This window comes from Vigna unguiculata, chromosome 8 (genome assembly GCF_004118075.2).
Source record: "Vigna unguiculata cultivar IT97K-499-35 chromosome 8, ASM411807v1, whole genome shotgun sequence".
NCBI classification, from domain to species: Eukaryota; Viridiplantae; Streptophyta; class Magnoliopsida; order Fabales; family Fabaceae; genus Vigna; species Vigna unguiculata.
The window spans coordinates 35,645,226-35,661,983 of NC_040286.1; the positions used below are offsets into that span (position 1 = coordinate 35,645,226).

The 16,758-nt window shown below is 24.9% G+C and overlaps 3 protein-coding genes and 1 long non-coding RNA gene across 4 annotated transcripts; 3 read left to right on the forward strand and 1 right to left on the reverse strand.

Moving 5' to 3' along the window:
* The first annotated feature begins 365 nt into the window (after positions 1-365).
* LOC114193180 (non-specific lipid-transfer protein A-like) lies at positions 366-972 on the forward strand. The gene is made up of 2 exons (XM_028082893.1): positions 366-751; positions 840-972. Exons 1-2 carry the CDS (start codon positions 402-404, stop codon positions 850-852), a joined length of 363 nt encoding a protein of 120 aa, XP_027938694.1. The 5' UTR covers positions 366-401; the 3' UTR covers positions 853-972.
* A 2,602-nt stretch (positions 973-3,574) lies between these two features.
* LOC114195551 (non-specific lipid-transfer protein A-like) lies at positions 3,575-4,232 on the reverse strand. Its single transcript, XM_028086059.1, has 2 exons — positions 3,818-4,232; positions 3,575-3,722 (listed from the first exon to the last, which is right to left on the reverse strand). The coding sequence occupies exons 1-2, from the start codon at positions 4,165-4,167 to the stop codon at positions 3,716-3,718; spliced, it is 357 nt and encodes a 118-aa protein (XP_027941860.1). The 5' UTR covers positions 4,168-4,232; the 3' UTR covers positions 3,575-3,715.
* A 2,611-nt stretch (positions 4,233-6,843) lies between these two features.
* On the forward strand, positions 6,844-7,494 carry LOC114195501 (non-specific lipid-transfer protein A-like). Its single transcript, XM_028085992.1, has 2 exons — positions 6,844-7,251; positions 7,347-7,494. Exons 1-2 carry the CDS (start codon positions 6,905-6,907, stop codon positions 7,351-7,353), a joined length of 354 nt encoding a protein of 117 aa, XP_027941793.1. The 5' UTR covers positions 6,844-6,904; the 3' UTR covers positions 7,354-7,494.
* A 4,176-nt stretch (positions 7,495-11,670) lies between these two features.
* LOC114195495 lies at positions 11,671-12,318 on the forward strand. The gene is made up of 2 exons (XR_003606502.1): positions 11,671-12,059; positions 12,159-12,318. It is a non-coding gene; the product is annotated as an uncharacterized LOC114195495 (long non-coding RNA).
* Positions 12,319-16,758: the final 4,440 nt, after the last annotated feature.

Below are 16,758 nucleotides of genomic sequence, written 5' to 3' on the forward strand. Positions count from 1 at the left end.
TTTTAAATAAAGTTTACTTAAAAATTTGTTTGATTTTGGTTGAAAAGTCATCATCTTATTCTAGAGGAAGAAAAATGTCATCTTATAATATCTCTTAGATAATATATATGATAAGTTTCTAAAGTAGATGTATCCGAACATGAGTTAAGAGTTGAAATACTAATAACAAATTTGGAATCATAAGTCATTTAATCTTATATAATTTATTAATTTTAATATTATTTTTAATTATAAATTTATTAATTATATATATATATATATATATATATATATTTAATTCAGTTATTAACGTAAACATAGGTCACAAATTACTATAAATGTAACATCTTGGAGAGCATTACATCCATCCAAATCAAAATCAAAAATAGAAGTGAATCATAGAGGTAAAGCAGAGTGTGAAAATGAAGAGGGTATCTGCATCAGTTTTTTGTTTGACAGTTGTGTTACTTCTCATAGTTGGAGCCATGAAGCCAGTAAATGGCTTTAGCTGTTTGAAGGCAAAACTCTCACTGATAACATGCTTACCTTTTCTCACCTTGAATGAAAATAGCCCTTCAACTGCTTGTTGTAATGCGGTGAGCAATGTAAAAGTTTCAGCACCTACGAAACCTGAACTTCGTGAGGCATGTGAGTGTCTCAAGGCATCGTCTGATGAAATTCCTAACCTAGACAAAGATAAAGCCATTCAACTTCCAAAACTATGTAAAGTTAATGTGGATTTTCCCATCTCCAAAGACATCAATTGTACCAAGTAAGAATATCTTTTTTTATATATTTTCTTAATTTATACATACTCACCAACATAATTCATTTGTTTTTACTGACATTTTTTTTCTCAGCATCTCTCTCTGAGTAAGAGTTTGAGGATGAAATGAGACATTGAATATGGTGGATTATGCTTGGAACTTCCTTTTATTTTCATGAAAAAAATAAGATTATTTACTCAACTTGTGTGGAAGAGACATTTGTATTGAAAGTAATGATTATTGAATACATTTATATATGTTGTTGGTGGTATCCATTTCTTCCCAGTCTCTTTGAATTTAATTATGATGTATGATTTTAATGTTTTGATATTTTTTTAAGACAAATTAGTTAATAGATAAATAAGCGAAACGATTTTCAACGGTAATAAAAAACGAGTCCAACGGAAAGATGTAATTCCACTTTTTATTCTTTTAACCGCTTTGATAGATAGACCACCGAAAACAAAATGCAACGTATATGTGGACCACACTCCAATAGAAAAATAAGAAGTCATTAATATTCATATACAAATAATTAATTTAATAAGAAAAACTTCACTAAAGATTATCGGTTATTTTGATCTAAAAAAATTATTCTTAAATAACCGAATTATATCCTACAAAGACTTTCAAAAGAACTTACAACACTCAAAGCCTTCAACTTCAAGGATATTCGTCCTTTCTTAATCAAATAAAAGTTGTGTCTACAAAAGATATTTTGATGCTAAAGTTAGTCAAGTACGTCAGTAAATAGTAAGTACGATAATTAATAAACTAATTAACATATCTCGTAAAATGTGTTAATTATATTCTTGTTCATAGGTCCTTACCTAAATGGGTTTAGGTCACGTGACCTAATTTCCTGTTAATCTTGAATTATCATAATTGATTATGGATCATTGTGACTAATATATTTAGTGCGATGTCATCTTGGTTGAATAGGTAGAGAGTGGGTTCATGTTGGCTTAGTAGTCTGACATGTATTCGACTAGGGAAAGGTCCCTTGTTGTCATGGTCGAGAATAACTTGGACTTGTACATTACACTAGTCTCAGAGCTTTAACATGCTACATGTTGACTTACTTGCAATGAACTTTGTGATGTTATGTAGGAAAATTATAGGACAAAAAATAAATTCGCTTGGTTTTAAACTTAGTATAACTCAAAGTCATGATTCTATTTGGTTTCTACAACCAACAATATACTTTGAGAATATACAAGAAGATAAAAGAACTTCAGATTGGATATAAAATTTTATACAAAAAATTAGAAGAATATTCTCGGGTGTCAATGGAATTGGAGAGATAAAGATTAAAAAAAATCGATCTAATTTAAGTCAAAATATATATGGGATTTCCAAAATTATTAATAGAAAGTACAATAGTCGGTCGTTAATCCTAGCCTCACTGGATACTCGGTTCATTTCTTATTTGTAAAAAAAATTGTATTTTTCTTTTTGTTGTATGACTCTATAAGTATAAAACTTAATATATTTTATACCAATAATATAATTAGTGAAGCTATATCAACTTTTTTTTTTGAATAAATAAATAAATGTTTGATATCCACAAATGCTTAAAAAACGAGAAAGTAATTAATTAAAAAATATTACATATATATATATATATATATATATATATATATATATATGATGTGTGTGTGTGTGTTTTTGTGTGTGTTAATTTTTATGATCTTCTTTATTTATCTACATTTATATTATCTAACTTGTTTATAATTAAGGAACCCCATTTTTCTTTTTTAATGTTAGAATTTATGATTGTTTTAATTTTTTAACTTCTCACATTTATTGTTATTAAATTTGTAAACGTGGTGAAGACGAAGTAAAGTGAAAATAATAACAAAAAAGTAAATAATTTTGAAAAAAATAATTAAAAATATAAATATTAATTATTTGTTAATATAAGTGTTAAAAAGTTTCACTAAAAGATTTTTCTGATTTTACCTTTTATGTAAGAGATGAGAAAAATTAAGATAACGAGAAAATGTTTTGTGTTTGGATTATATGATGAATTTACTTGTCCTTTTTGTATTTTAATTTTAATTATTTATTTATGTAATAGAAAACATATAATAATGAAATATTAAATTAAAATACTTGATTTTATTCATTATTTTCATATTTTTATTTTATTAAAATATAAAAACATACTAATAAAATATTAGTGATATAATAATTTAAAATTATTAAATGTTTTTTACATTTTATATTTGTAACCATAGGTATTAAAAAATCATAATTGATTATAGATTTTTATATAATTGATTAATTTATGTTTTTTTAATCGATTGTAAAAGAAATATATAGTTGAATTACATATTTTTCTTCACAAATATGCTCGACATATCGTGGAAAGTATTATTAATATATACTAATGTAATCATGTAATAAAGCCCAACTAGTCATCAATAAAATGACAGTTTATTTAGATTGGATTTATTTGGATTAGGCTCATGAATTATTAGAAGTAAGTTTTAAGCCTAACTTACTTAGACTTAAAAGTTATTTCTATTATGGTATTAGAGTTAAATTAGAGTCTATTATAACGAGTTTTGTTGGATATTTTGTTTCATCCGATATCGGGCCACTAATGGACCACCCACTAATTTTTTGTTCACGCCACGAGATGAATATACCTTAGCGTATGGGGGGTGTGTTGGAAGTCGACTAGAAATAAGACCAGTTTTGTGGGATTGAATTATACTTAAAACTTACTTGTAACATGAATCTCGAATATTAAATAGAAATGGTTCACATAATTAAATGGAAATAAATTATATAAAAAAACTGAATAAAAAATACCAAGAACATATATAAAAAGCACATTTATTAATCACCAATTCCAACATAAATGTTTGTTGAGAGAAGTTCAACAAACAATCTAATTATTCTGTTACAAAAATAGAAAAATCGAAGCATAATCCACCGTTGCTACCATTGAATGTTGTGGCTTAAAGTCTGAAAGAAGAAAAGAAAGGAAAAGCAATGTGAAGAAAAGCAAATGAATGAAAATATTAAGATGAACTATGTATAGGTGAAAAAAGAAGTCTTACTTTTCGCACTCCAAGTCCTTGGAGAAGAGAAAATGGACACTGATTTTACAAGTTTTGCAAAGATTATTGACTCTGTCTTTGTCTAGGTTAGGAACCTGAGATGCTCCTTCCTTAAGGCACTTACATGCAGCTTTTTTTTCTTCCTTTGTTGGTGTCGATTCTATGAGTTTGGTCAATCCTTGGCAGCAAGGAGTTGAAGGAGTATCAGTTTTCTTGGTCAGAAAATCTAAGCATGGCGCCACTAAGGATTTTTCCTGGTCACAGGTTAAGCCCTTCGATGCCTCTTTGGCCGCAACTGTGAAAACTAACACAACTAGTAGAGTGAAGAATGATACAAACACAGACTTCATTTTGACACAAAGGATTATCTTAATGATTCACTCGTGTTTTGATTTTGGATGGATGAAACGTTGAGGGAGATGTTGCATATTTATAGTCACATACATGGTACATTTTGAGCTTTTATCACGTGACCATTGTTTATGACTATTAATCACTTCTTGTTCTTTTCCTTTCTTGTTCTTGGAATATGGTCCACAAAATCACAAAATAATATGACAAAGTATGAGTTACGTTTTGTTACTTGTTTTATGGTTAAAGTATTACTTTGGTCCTTGATTTTGTTAAGAAATATGAAATGGGTCCTCCAATTGATTTTTGTCTCAATTTGGTTTCAATTTTTTAAATTTAATTTGATCTTTTTCGGTTAGTTTTCCATAAACGGTATTAAATTCTAAAAAATCACAAATTGACATGTGATACTGACTTTAACATAGTTTATGAACAACTAATGGCAATACCCAAATAGAATCACTTTTAAAAAATCATGATCAAATTGAGACAAAAATTAAACTAAAAGATCAATTTTACACTTATTGACATTTTATTAATTTTTTTATTTGTTTCAATGGTTTTGACATGTAATAATTTTGTTGTCATTAACTTTTTCTTTTGTTTTCTCTGGATGTGGTAAAGATCAATGGCGGATCTTCGTCAAGATTTATAGAAGAGTCAAAATAATACATTCAAAATTTATATATTTAATATTATTGTTACTAATTTAATAAAAATGAATATATAATTTAGTAAACTATAATTATGAAAGAAATTACACATATATAAAGGATTGCACATCGTTTTTTCATATTCTTGAACTCATTAATAATTGAATCATAATTAAATTTTTCAGTTATATTCTTTTCAATGTAAATAACCATATTATCTGCAACATATTCATCTTCCATTTTTATTAATGTGCATAGATAGATTCAAAAAGCTCTCACAAGCTTTTGTTTCATTGTTATACGATGAGCAATCATATTGTCTTGTTTTCATTTTCACCGGTAATTTCTCTTTTATCATTTTTAAAAAATAAATTTATTCACTTGTTTTTCATCAATATACCTATTTAAAAAAGAATTTATCATAATCTAATCAAAAATTGATAGAAATAATTACTAAAAAAACTATGATAATCAAGTTATAACTAAAAACCAGTTACAAAAAATCACATAATACATTACTTGTTCTTCTATATTCATAAGAAATGAATATAAAAAGGGTCATGAGATAAAAAATAATGTTAAATATTAAAAAAATATTTCACTATCAAGTGAGACAAGAGAGTTACTTTTGTTTTCTTTAAGAATATATAAAAAATGAGAATAAAAAATAATGAGTTTTGGTCTAACTTTTCTTTTTTTCAATAACAAAGTAACAAAAACACGTGTCTAAACGTGAAAGATGAATACAAAATGTAAAAAACTTAAAAGATAATAAAAGAGAAAATAAAAAATATCTTAATAATATTTTTCTTTATTATATTTGATTTTGTTTATTTACTAACATTAAACATTTATAATTTACAAAGTTTGAGGGGATTGTGGTCCACACCTACTCCTTCTAGAAGTACCCACAAAACAAGATAAATAATTAAAAATCAATAAAATAATAAATATAATAAAATCATATTAAATTATTATATTTTGTAAATTAATTAATTTTAATATATTTTTATTTTGAAAATAACTTTTTTTATAATAAATTTTATAATTTTTAAAACAACTTTATTTTATCATGTCAAAGAAATCATTTACAAATTTTCAAAAAATTTTCTTATTTCTCTTCATCTTTCCTTCCATCCAAATAACCATACTTTCTCCGCTCATTTTTACTCTCTTCAATTCATCCTACAACAAGCTAAATAAAATGTTTTCTCTCATATCTTAATTTTTAAAATCTCTTACATAGAAGATAAAATTAGAAAATTCTTTTAGTTAAAATTTTAATACTTATATTAAGAAATAATAAATATTTGTATTGTTAATTATATTTTAAAAATTTATTTCTTTTCTTTGTTATTCTTTTCACTTTATAAATTAACAATAAATGTTAGAAATTAAAAATAAAAATAAAAAACCACAAATAATTCTAACCTCATGAAAGCAAAATGAGATACAAACATAATACATTCATTCATTATCTTGTCTTGTCTTGTTTTGAACATCTAGAACTCCTTCCAAGAAAACAAACAAAAAAGTTTGAAACATAAAAAAGAGAGAATTATAATTTAACTCTCATTTTTTATTCTCTGATGTAATATAGTATGGATCATTGATTTCTTTGAAGAAAATGGTAGTAATACATTAAGGACAATAATACTTTAATTCATTTTTTTTATTCATTTTTAACTCACCATTAGGTCATCATATCACATCATTACAAATAATCAAAATAGATGATCTAATAGTGATTGAAGTAGTGAGTTAAAAATGAGTCAAAAAAGTGGGGTTAAAATATCATAATACGAACATTAATCAATGACTTACACTAAATCACATCAGAACATAAAAAATAAAAGTCAAAAAATAAGAATTTTGGATCAAGCGTAACTCATACTTCATCTGTGGACCATACTCCAAGAAAAAGAAAAGAACAAAACGTGATTAATAGTCATAAATAGGTGACGTGATGAAAGCTCCAAATGCACCATGCATGTGGCTATAAATGTAACATCTCCCTCACTGTTCCATCCATCCAAAACCATTAACACAAGAGTGAATCAGTGAGATAAACCTGTGTATCAAAATGAAGCCTGTGTTTGTATCATTCTTCACTTTACTTGTGTTAGTCTTCACAGTTGCAGCGAAAGAGCCATCGAAGGGCTTAACCTGTGACCAGGAGAAAACCTTAGTGGCGCCATGCGTAGATTTTCTGACCAAGAAAACTGATACCCCTGCAACTCCTTGCTGTGAAGGGTTGAAGAAAATCATAGAATCGTCACCTACAAAGAAAGAGAAAAAAGCTGCATGTAAGTGCCTTAAGGAAGCAGCATCTCAGGTTCCTAACCTAGACAAAGACAGAGCCAATAATCTTTGCAAAACTTGTAAAATCACTGTCGATTTTCTCTTCTCCAAGAACTTTGAGTGCGAAAAGTAAGACTTCTTTTTTCACCTATACATAATTCATCTTAATATTTTCATTCATTTGCTTTTCTTCACATTGCTTTTCCTTTCTTTTCTTCTTTCAGACTTTAAGCCACAACATTCAATGGTAGAAACGGTGGATTATGCTTCGATTTTTCTAGTTTTGTAGCAGAATAATAAGATTGTTTGTTGAACTTCTGTCAACAAACATTTATGTTGGAATTGATGATTAATAAATATGCTTTTTATATATGTTCTTGGTATCTTCTATTCATTTTTTTTATATATAATTTCTTTCCATTTAATTGTGATGAACCATTTGTGTTTAATATTTGAGATTCACGAGCCTAATCCAAAATTAATCCAATTGAAATAAGCTATCATTCTATATATGAAACCAATTAGGCTTTACTACATTATGACATTAGTATAAATTAATCAAAAAGGTAAGGTAACTAAGTAATTGAAAATAAATTAAATTATTGGAATATAAATTAAAATAATACATTAATCACTGATAAATTAGATAATTTAAATATAGATTAATAAATAGGTTTAGAATTAAATTTAGTTTATTATGTAAATATATATTGTATAATAAACTGAATTTTGAAGGCATCAAAATAGAAGAATGCGTGGGTCAAAATGAATAAAGTATTAATGAAAAATTTATAATTCTATTAAGATTATAAAATATATGTCAATTAAGATTAATATAAGAAATGTTTAACTTTACTTCCTCTTAAATTACTTATTGGATTGACATGCTACAAATAAAGCGTGCTTTTGAAAAATTAAAATTTTCTATAATCTGTGTATCACTTAGAAGATGTCACCTTATGTTGTAAGAGAAAGTTGTTAAAATTTAGTAGTCAAAAAATCATTTTCCTTGTTTATCTTGTTTTATCTTAGCATCTAGAACACCTTCCAAGAAAACAAACAGAAAAAAAAGTTGAAACAAATAAAAAAATGAAGGAAATGTAACTCATACTTTATCTTGTTTTATCTTAGCATCTAGAACACCTTCCAAGAAAACAAACAAAAAAAAGTTGAAACAAATAAAAAAACTAATGATATTATGACTTTCATTTTTTGACTCTTATATCTTATTCTTTGATGGGACTTAGTGTGGGTCATTGATTAATATACCACTATATTTTCTTTTGAAATAATCAATAATCCACACTAAATCAGGTCAGAGAATAAAAAATGAGAGTCAAAAAAGGGAATTCATAGTATAATTTTCCTAGAAAATGAAGAAAATATAACTCATACTTCATCATATTATTTTGTGGACCATACTCCAAGAAAAGGAAAACAACAAGAAGTGATTAATAGTCATAAATAATGGTAACATGATTAAAGCTCCAAATGCACCATGCTCGTGGCTATAAATGTAACATCTCCCTCAGAGTACCATTCATCCAAAATCAAACCACAAGAATGGTTAACGTTGTTCTATAAACTATATATACATCTAGAAAATAATATTTAAGAATGTCAATTACTTTATCATTTTTCAAACCTATCCTTTTTCTTAAGATATTTAAGTCTAAAAATAAATCAGATCCATTAATATCCAACACGTTCTCATGTTTTAAATATTTTTCAAGGTTTAAACATTTTTGTTTCAGAAATATACAATTTAGTGACTTTAATTTTTTTAAACTAAATAAAAAACTAAAAATATATTCATATATTTTAAATTATTCAAATCTACTTTGAAGTGTGACAATTGTTTTATCTACAATATACAAAAAATAATCAATTCTAAATAATTTTTTTCTCTATTTTTATAATTTTATTTATAACTCTTTTTTGTGATACAATTAATTCAAATTTTTGTATACACTAATTCAAATTTTCTAGTTGACATATATATATATATATATATATATATATATTTATTTATTTTAAATAAAAAATTGTAATATTTAAAACACTACTAAAAATAATTATATTAAACTAATGAATTAAAACACTAAAATATGTGTGATAATTGTTTTATCTACAATATACAACAAATAATTAATTCTAAATAATTTCTTCTCTACTTTCATAAATTTATTCATAACTCTTTCTTGTGATGCAATTAAAGCATTGGTTATTTTTTTGTTTTGAATTTTTGAATAAACTAATTCAGTTTTTCTAGTTAACATATCTACATATTTTTATATGAAATAAAAAATTATAATATATAAAACACTATTAAGAATATATATATATATATATATATATATATATATATATATATATATATATATAAAACGATTGAATTGAAATAATATAACTTGGTTTATTTTAAAGTCTCCCGTCTCAACTTTATTACAAACAAACTGTAAAGTATATTTTAAGATTAATCGTTAATAATAGTAAAAAATTGTTGTTCTTCTCAATAATAATTAAAAAATATATATTGTTCATTTCAATTCGAGGGTAAGTTTTTTTTTCCTAAACTTTAATTATTTTTCTACACAAAAATTTAACTTTAAATCATGCTCATCTATTAAATCACAATATAATTAATAGTTTTGTAGAAAATTTTTTATTCCTCGTCAATATATATGCAAAAAAAAAATTTATAAACTCGTAAATAAAAATATATCGAAAAACAAAACTGGAAAAAGATATGCAATTCTAATTTTAATACAAATCAAAAGCAGAATAAAAATAACAACAACACAAATATAAAGACAAGACATACTATGATGAAAAAAGTGTTATATTCAGACAACATAAGATTAAATGAATGTAATATGTAAAAATCCTAACAAAAACTGATTTTGAGAAAGAAGAAAGTAATGACAGATAAGAGAAGTTACACATAGATAAAGAAGAAAATAGAATTTAAATATATTAATTATAAGCGAATAAAGATAATTAATTATTATTTCTTTGTAAAGAAAATTATGATTTAATAAATAAGATATTAATTATTAATTATCATTTTTAATATCAATAAATATTAATAAACATTAATAATAATTTAATTAAATTTTATTTAAAACATAAATGTATAATTAATTTAATAAAGCTATACTAGTAATAAAATAATTTTTGAGACTTTTTTAAATATAATTTTATAACTAATTTAATGAAGTACTGACAAAATTTGAAGTTTTTTTTAACATAATTTTATAAGACCTAAAACGAAAACTTTATTTGCTTTACCTTTCGGTCAGTCTTGAGTAATAAATTATAAAACAAACCACAGATTCAAACATCAAGAAAGCAAAATGAGATACAAACATAATACATTCATACTTTATCTTAGCATCTAGAACCTTCTAAGAAAACAAAAAGAAAAACAAAAAACAAATAAAAAAAAGAATGTTAATCGATGTCCTAAAAAATAATTAATATGCATGAGTTTCATCATTTTTACATTAAAAGTTGAAATAATTAAGTACATTAATTAAAATATTATAAATGCATATAACATATTTTATAAAGACAAAAATACCCTTTTAAAAATTTAGACAATAATTTTTTGATATAAAACAAGGACTTTGAAATTTTTAAAATCTATACTTTAGTTGTTTTTTTGTATTGGTATTTTTTTTTAGATGTTCAACATTATACTTTGAGTTAAATATGTTTTTGGTCCCTCAAGTTTCAGCGAATTTTGGAATTAGTCCCTCATCAAAATTTTTGACCAATTTAGTCCTTCATCTTTCAAAATGCATGAATTTAGTCATTTTAACCAAATTTTGTTAAGTTTATCTAAAGTTTCAAGCGCATTTCATGATAATATTTAAATTATTTATACATTGTTTGACACATTTTTGCTTCAATGTTAACTTAAATACTATCATGAAATGTGTTTGAAACGTCAGATAAACTTAACAAAATTTGGTTAAAAGGACTAAATTCACGCATTTTGAAAGATGAATGACTAAATTGGTATAAAGTTTTGATGAGGGACTAATTCTAAAATTCACTGAAACTTGAGGGACCAAAAACATATTTAACCCTTATACTTTTGTTGATTTTTCTATTAATTTAAACTTTATTATCTTTAATTATATTTAATTTTTAGCAACATTAAAATATAGTTATTTTATTATTTAACTGTTTTTTTAATTTTTATTAATGAGCATTCAATAAAATATTACATACTATACCACACTTATAAGTATTTTTGTATTAATGATTATTAGGTCATATTTTATTTAATATCACAGTTAACTATGTCTTCTTATAAAATTTAATGTATATTAATTATCCTTAATGAGTGACATAAATATATTAGTTAGCAAGATACATAAAAGTAACTCATACTTCATCGTATTATATTATGAGCAATTATCCAAGAAAGGAAAAAAAAAAGGAAAACAACAAAAAGTGATTAATAGTCATAAATAACGGTGACATGATGAAACCTCCAAACGCAGCATGCATCTGACTATAAATATAACATCTCCCTCAGTGTTCCATCCATCCAAAATCAGAACACAAGAGTGAATCAGTGAGATAAAGCTGTGTATGAAAATGAAGATTGTGTTTGTAACATTCTTCACTCTACTAGTTGTGTTTGCTGCGGCTCAAGAGTCATCAAATGGCTTAACCTGTGACCAGGAAAAATCCTTATTCGCACCATGCTTTGATTTTCTGACCAAGAAAACTGATGCACCTGCAACTTCTTGCTGCCAAGGCTTGAAACAAATCATATCTTCAGCATCCACAAAGGAAGAAAAACAAGCTGCATGCTCGTGCCTTAAGGACGCAGCCTCTAAATTTCTTCCTAACATAGACAAAGACAGAGCCAATCATATCTGCCAAACGTGCAAAAGCTCAACGGACTTGGGTTGCCAAAAGTAACACTTTTTTTTTTCTTTCTCATAATTCATGATAATGTTTTCATTCATTTGCTTTTCTTCACACTGTTTTTCTTTTCTGTTTTCTTTTTTTCTCAGACTTCATTAATCTGGAGGCTTGAGCGGGATACGTGGTTTTAGAAGCGATGGATTATGCATTGAATTTGGTACTTTTGTAAAATAATAAGATTGTTCCGTGTCCTTCGCTCAACGGACATTATTATGTTCGAATTGATGATTAATAAATATGTTTTATATATGTTGTTGGTATTTTTTTTTTTCTTTTATAGAATTTCTTTCCATCTAATTATGAGTCATCTGTGTTTAATATGTTCGAGACTCATCGCGTAATCCAAAATCAATCCAATGGAAATAAGTCATCGTTCTACATATGAAACTCTTCCTAAGGATCCTGATATACGGATTTGGATCGGATCGGAATAGTGCAGGCATATGTGGGAATCACAACTCCTCTCATTTTTTGTTAGAGTGTTTGTTCCGTCACATCCAATAAATTTTACATCATTGAGAAATCGAGTTCAAATACAATTTAAATATTTTTTTCTCCTTTTAATCTTTCAAATATATTTTAAAAACAAAATCATAATAGAATTTCAAACTCCAAAACGGACGATACCTCGTAAACATAGTAGTTGTTCCTAACAATGACATTAACATAAATTAATAAAAAAAGTCACTAATTAATTGAAATTAAATTAAATTATTGAAATATAAATTAAAATAATACATTAATGACTGATAAATTTGATAATATAGATTAATAAAGAGGTTCATAATTACACATTTATATTGTATAAAAATCTGAATTTTAAAATAATCAAAATAGAACGATACGTGGGTCAAAATGAATAAAGTATTAATGAAAAATATATAATTCTATTAAAAGTATAAAATGTATGTCTATTAATATTAATATAAGAGTTGTTTATCTTTACTTCCTCTTAATTTACTTATTGGATTGACATGCTATAAATAAAGCGTGCTTTTGGAAAATTAAAATTTTCTATAATCTTTGTATCTTACATTTTCTTCATTTTTTTCTCACAATTTTTTAAATTAAATTTATTTACAAGTCAAATTTGTTCTATTTTATTTTTAAGTTATGATTGCAAACGTTAAAAAGTTGTGTTTGTATCTTTTGAAATACTACTGAAGCACACATATATGTAAGAAATACAAAAAAAAAAAAAAAACGAAATCAAAACACATGGAAAACGAGGTTAGTTTTATACAAAATACTTTCCACACTATATCGAGCAAATTCGTGAAGAAAGATATGTAATTCAATTATATTTTTTTGTAATCTATATAAACATAAATATTAATCAATTATAGAAAAGCTATAATCAATTATGATTTTAATACCTCTGGTTACAAATATAAATTAGTAAATACATTTATAAATTGAAATAATTATATAATTAATATTTATAGTATATTTTTATTTTATTAATCAAATAAAAATATTAAAATAATAAAAAATAAAGTATTTTAATTAAATATTTCATTACTATATGTTTTTGTCATGCACATTAATGAATTTTTTCACAGACTTTTACGATTTCTTTTTATTTTTTCATCATCTTTTTCTAAATTAATTTCCGTCTTGAGACATTTATGTTGGAAATGATGATCAATGAATATGGTTTATATATCTTGATGTATCTTTTTCTAAATTACTATTATTTTTTTTTTCTTTGGCTCTTATCTTAGGAAACTACTTAAAGAATAATTATTATGGATTGAATCTAGTAAAATTTCATAATTAATTGTAATATTAAATGAAATTTGATATAATTATCATTGGTGCAGTTTTATTTTAATTAAAGAACAAAAATATTTAAATGTTATATAATTGTATTTATTATTTTATTTAATGTTCACCAATAAAATTTAAAAAATATTTAAATAATAAAATAATTATATTCTAATGTTGCTAAATAACATTAAAATATAATTAAATATAAAAAAATTTAATAAAAAATTAAACAAAAAATAATATTAAACATTTAAAAAGTTTAAAAAAAATTAAAATATGAATTTGAGACTTAATTGAATTTCTTTCTCTTTCTTGTATTAAAGAAATAGACATATTTATTTATGAAATTATTAATTATAAATACATTTATAATTAGTAGTAATTAATTATTTTTTTACTAAAATTGATAATTATTAAAAGAATTCTTGTAACGAAGAAAAATAAAAAGAAATACATTTATATTTACCTTATTAGGTATGATCATATGGACCACTTTCCAAGACAAAAAAAGTCTTTACATATTTCCGATAAGATCATCACATATGAAAACCGTTGAAACAAATAAAAAAAAAAAACAAAATGTAACTCATACTTCATCATATTATCTTGTGAATCATAATACTCTTAGAAAAAGGAAAATAACAAAAAAATATTAATGGTCATAAACAATAGTCACATGATGAAAGCTCAAAATGCACAATGAATGTGGCTATAAATATAATATCTCCCTCGATCTTTCATCAATCGAAAATCAAAAACACAAAAAGTGAATCACTAAGATAAACCATTGTGTCAGAAATGAAGAGTGTGTTTGTATCATTCTTGAGTATTCTAAGTGTGTTACTCGTCACAGTTGTTCCCACACAGGCATTAACCTGTGTGCAGGAACAATTCTTAGTGTCACCATGCTTGAAATTTCTGACCAAGGTAACCGATCATCCTTCACGTTATTGTTGCCAAGGATTGTACGAAATCATATTATGGACACCTACAAAGGAAGAACAACAAGCTGCATGCACCTGCCTTAATAAAGCATTCTCTTATGTTCCTAACCTAGACATGAACAGAGCCAACAGTCTTTCCAAAGATTGTAAATTCAACGTTCATCATCCCAACTCCGATGATGACTTAGATTGCAAATTTTCTCCATCATCATGAATAATTTTTCATTTAATGATCCAGATTCATTAATAAATTTGGATTCTCTGCTGATTTTTCTGTGTTGTTTCTCTATCATGTTTTTATACTATATTGATTATCACTAATTTTGACGTTTTAAAATACCAATACAGTATATTTTTAATGCTCAACAGAAGATAATATCAAAAAAACCAATAAAAATTCTAGACTCTTCGTTAGTCTAATCCAAAATAAATCCAATGAAAATAAGCTGAGTCTATGTACGAAACCAATCAACTAAGCTTTTTTACATGATGACATGAGTATAGATTAATAGAGAGGGTCACTGTATAATTGAAACTAAATTAAATTGTATAAATATAAATTAAAATAATACATCAATTATAGATAAATTAGATAATATAAATATAAATTAATAAAGAAGATAATATAAATTTAAATAATTCAATATTTTTTATGCTTCAATTTCATCTTTGGTTAAGAGCTACCACAAATAAATGTGCATTCACACCCTTTATTCTTCTACCTTAGAACACTGTGTATATTGATTTACATTTGACTTTGAAGTGGTGTTTTCATCATGGAATGGCATAAAAGGATGAAGTAGGGAAGAAATTTAGGATAAAGTGTTTATTAATGTAGAAATTTATATTATGCGGTTTACATCCACTTATATAATATAAACTTGCATTATTTTTAGTTGATGTGAGACTACCAACATACACTTTGTGGTATATACATCTCGTGCATTGAACTAGACATGACCAGGTGGTCCGATAGTGGGTGAAATAATATGTCTAATTAATCTCGCAAGAATATACTCTAAAAAGGGCTAAGATACCATTTTAAAAAGACTTTACACCTAACTCAACACAAAAAAACTTACTTGTAGGATGTTAACTCATCTTATCTCTAGTTGATGTTAAACTTCCAATACACCTTCTCATTTCGAGATGTACATATCTTGTGCGTGAGACTAGACATTATAGGATGGTTTGATAGTGACTCGATAGCGGATGAAACATTATTCCAAACGAACAACAAATTTCCTAATAAACGATTAACATAATAGGCTCAACAAACAACAAAACTTGTTATGATAGACTTTAACTCATGAATCTAATACCATGTTAGGTGGGAAACTTTAAATCTAACTCAATCCCACAAAAATCGGTGAATTTTTCATCTACTAATAAATTATTAACTCCCTCTCACACAGACACACACACACACACACACATATATATATATATATATATATATATATATATATATATATATAAATTAATAGCATATGTCATATATATTCAATATCTATAATTTTATTATATATCAATAATTTAAAATTAAAACAGTTTTATTAATTTTATACTATATCTATATGGTAACGTTTACAAATTTATTACAAATAAATGCGAGAAGTTAAAAAACTAAAACAACGATAAATTATAACAGCATAAAAGCAAAATGAGATAAAAAAATACATTCATATTTATATATTTTGTGGGAGCATCTCTGGACCACCTTTCAAGAAACATAAGAAAAAATCATTATATATTTCCAATAAAATTATAACATATGAAAACCGTCCAAACAAATCAAAATAAAGGAGAATGTTATTCAATGTCACAGGTTACCTGTTAAAAGAATAATTAATATATATTGGTTTTATTATTTTCATATCAAAAGTTGAAATAATTAACTACTTTAATATATATATATATATATATATATATATATATATATATATATATAAATAAAACAGTATATGAAGAGGAT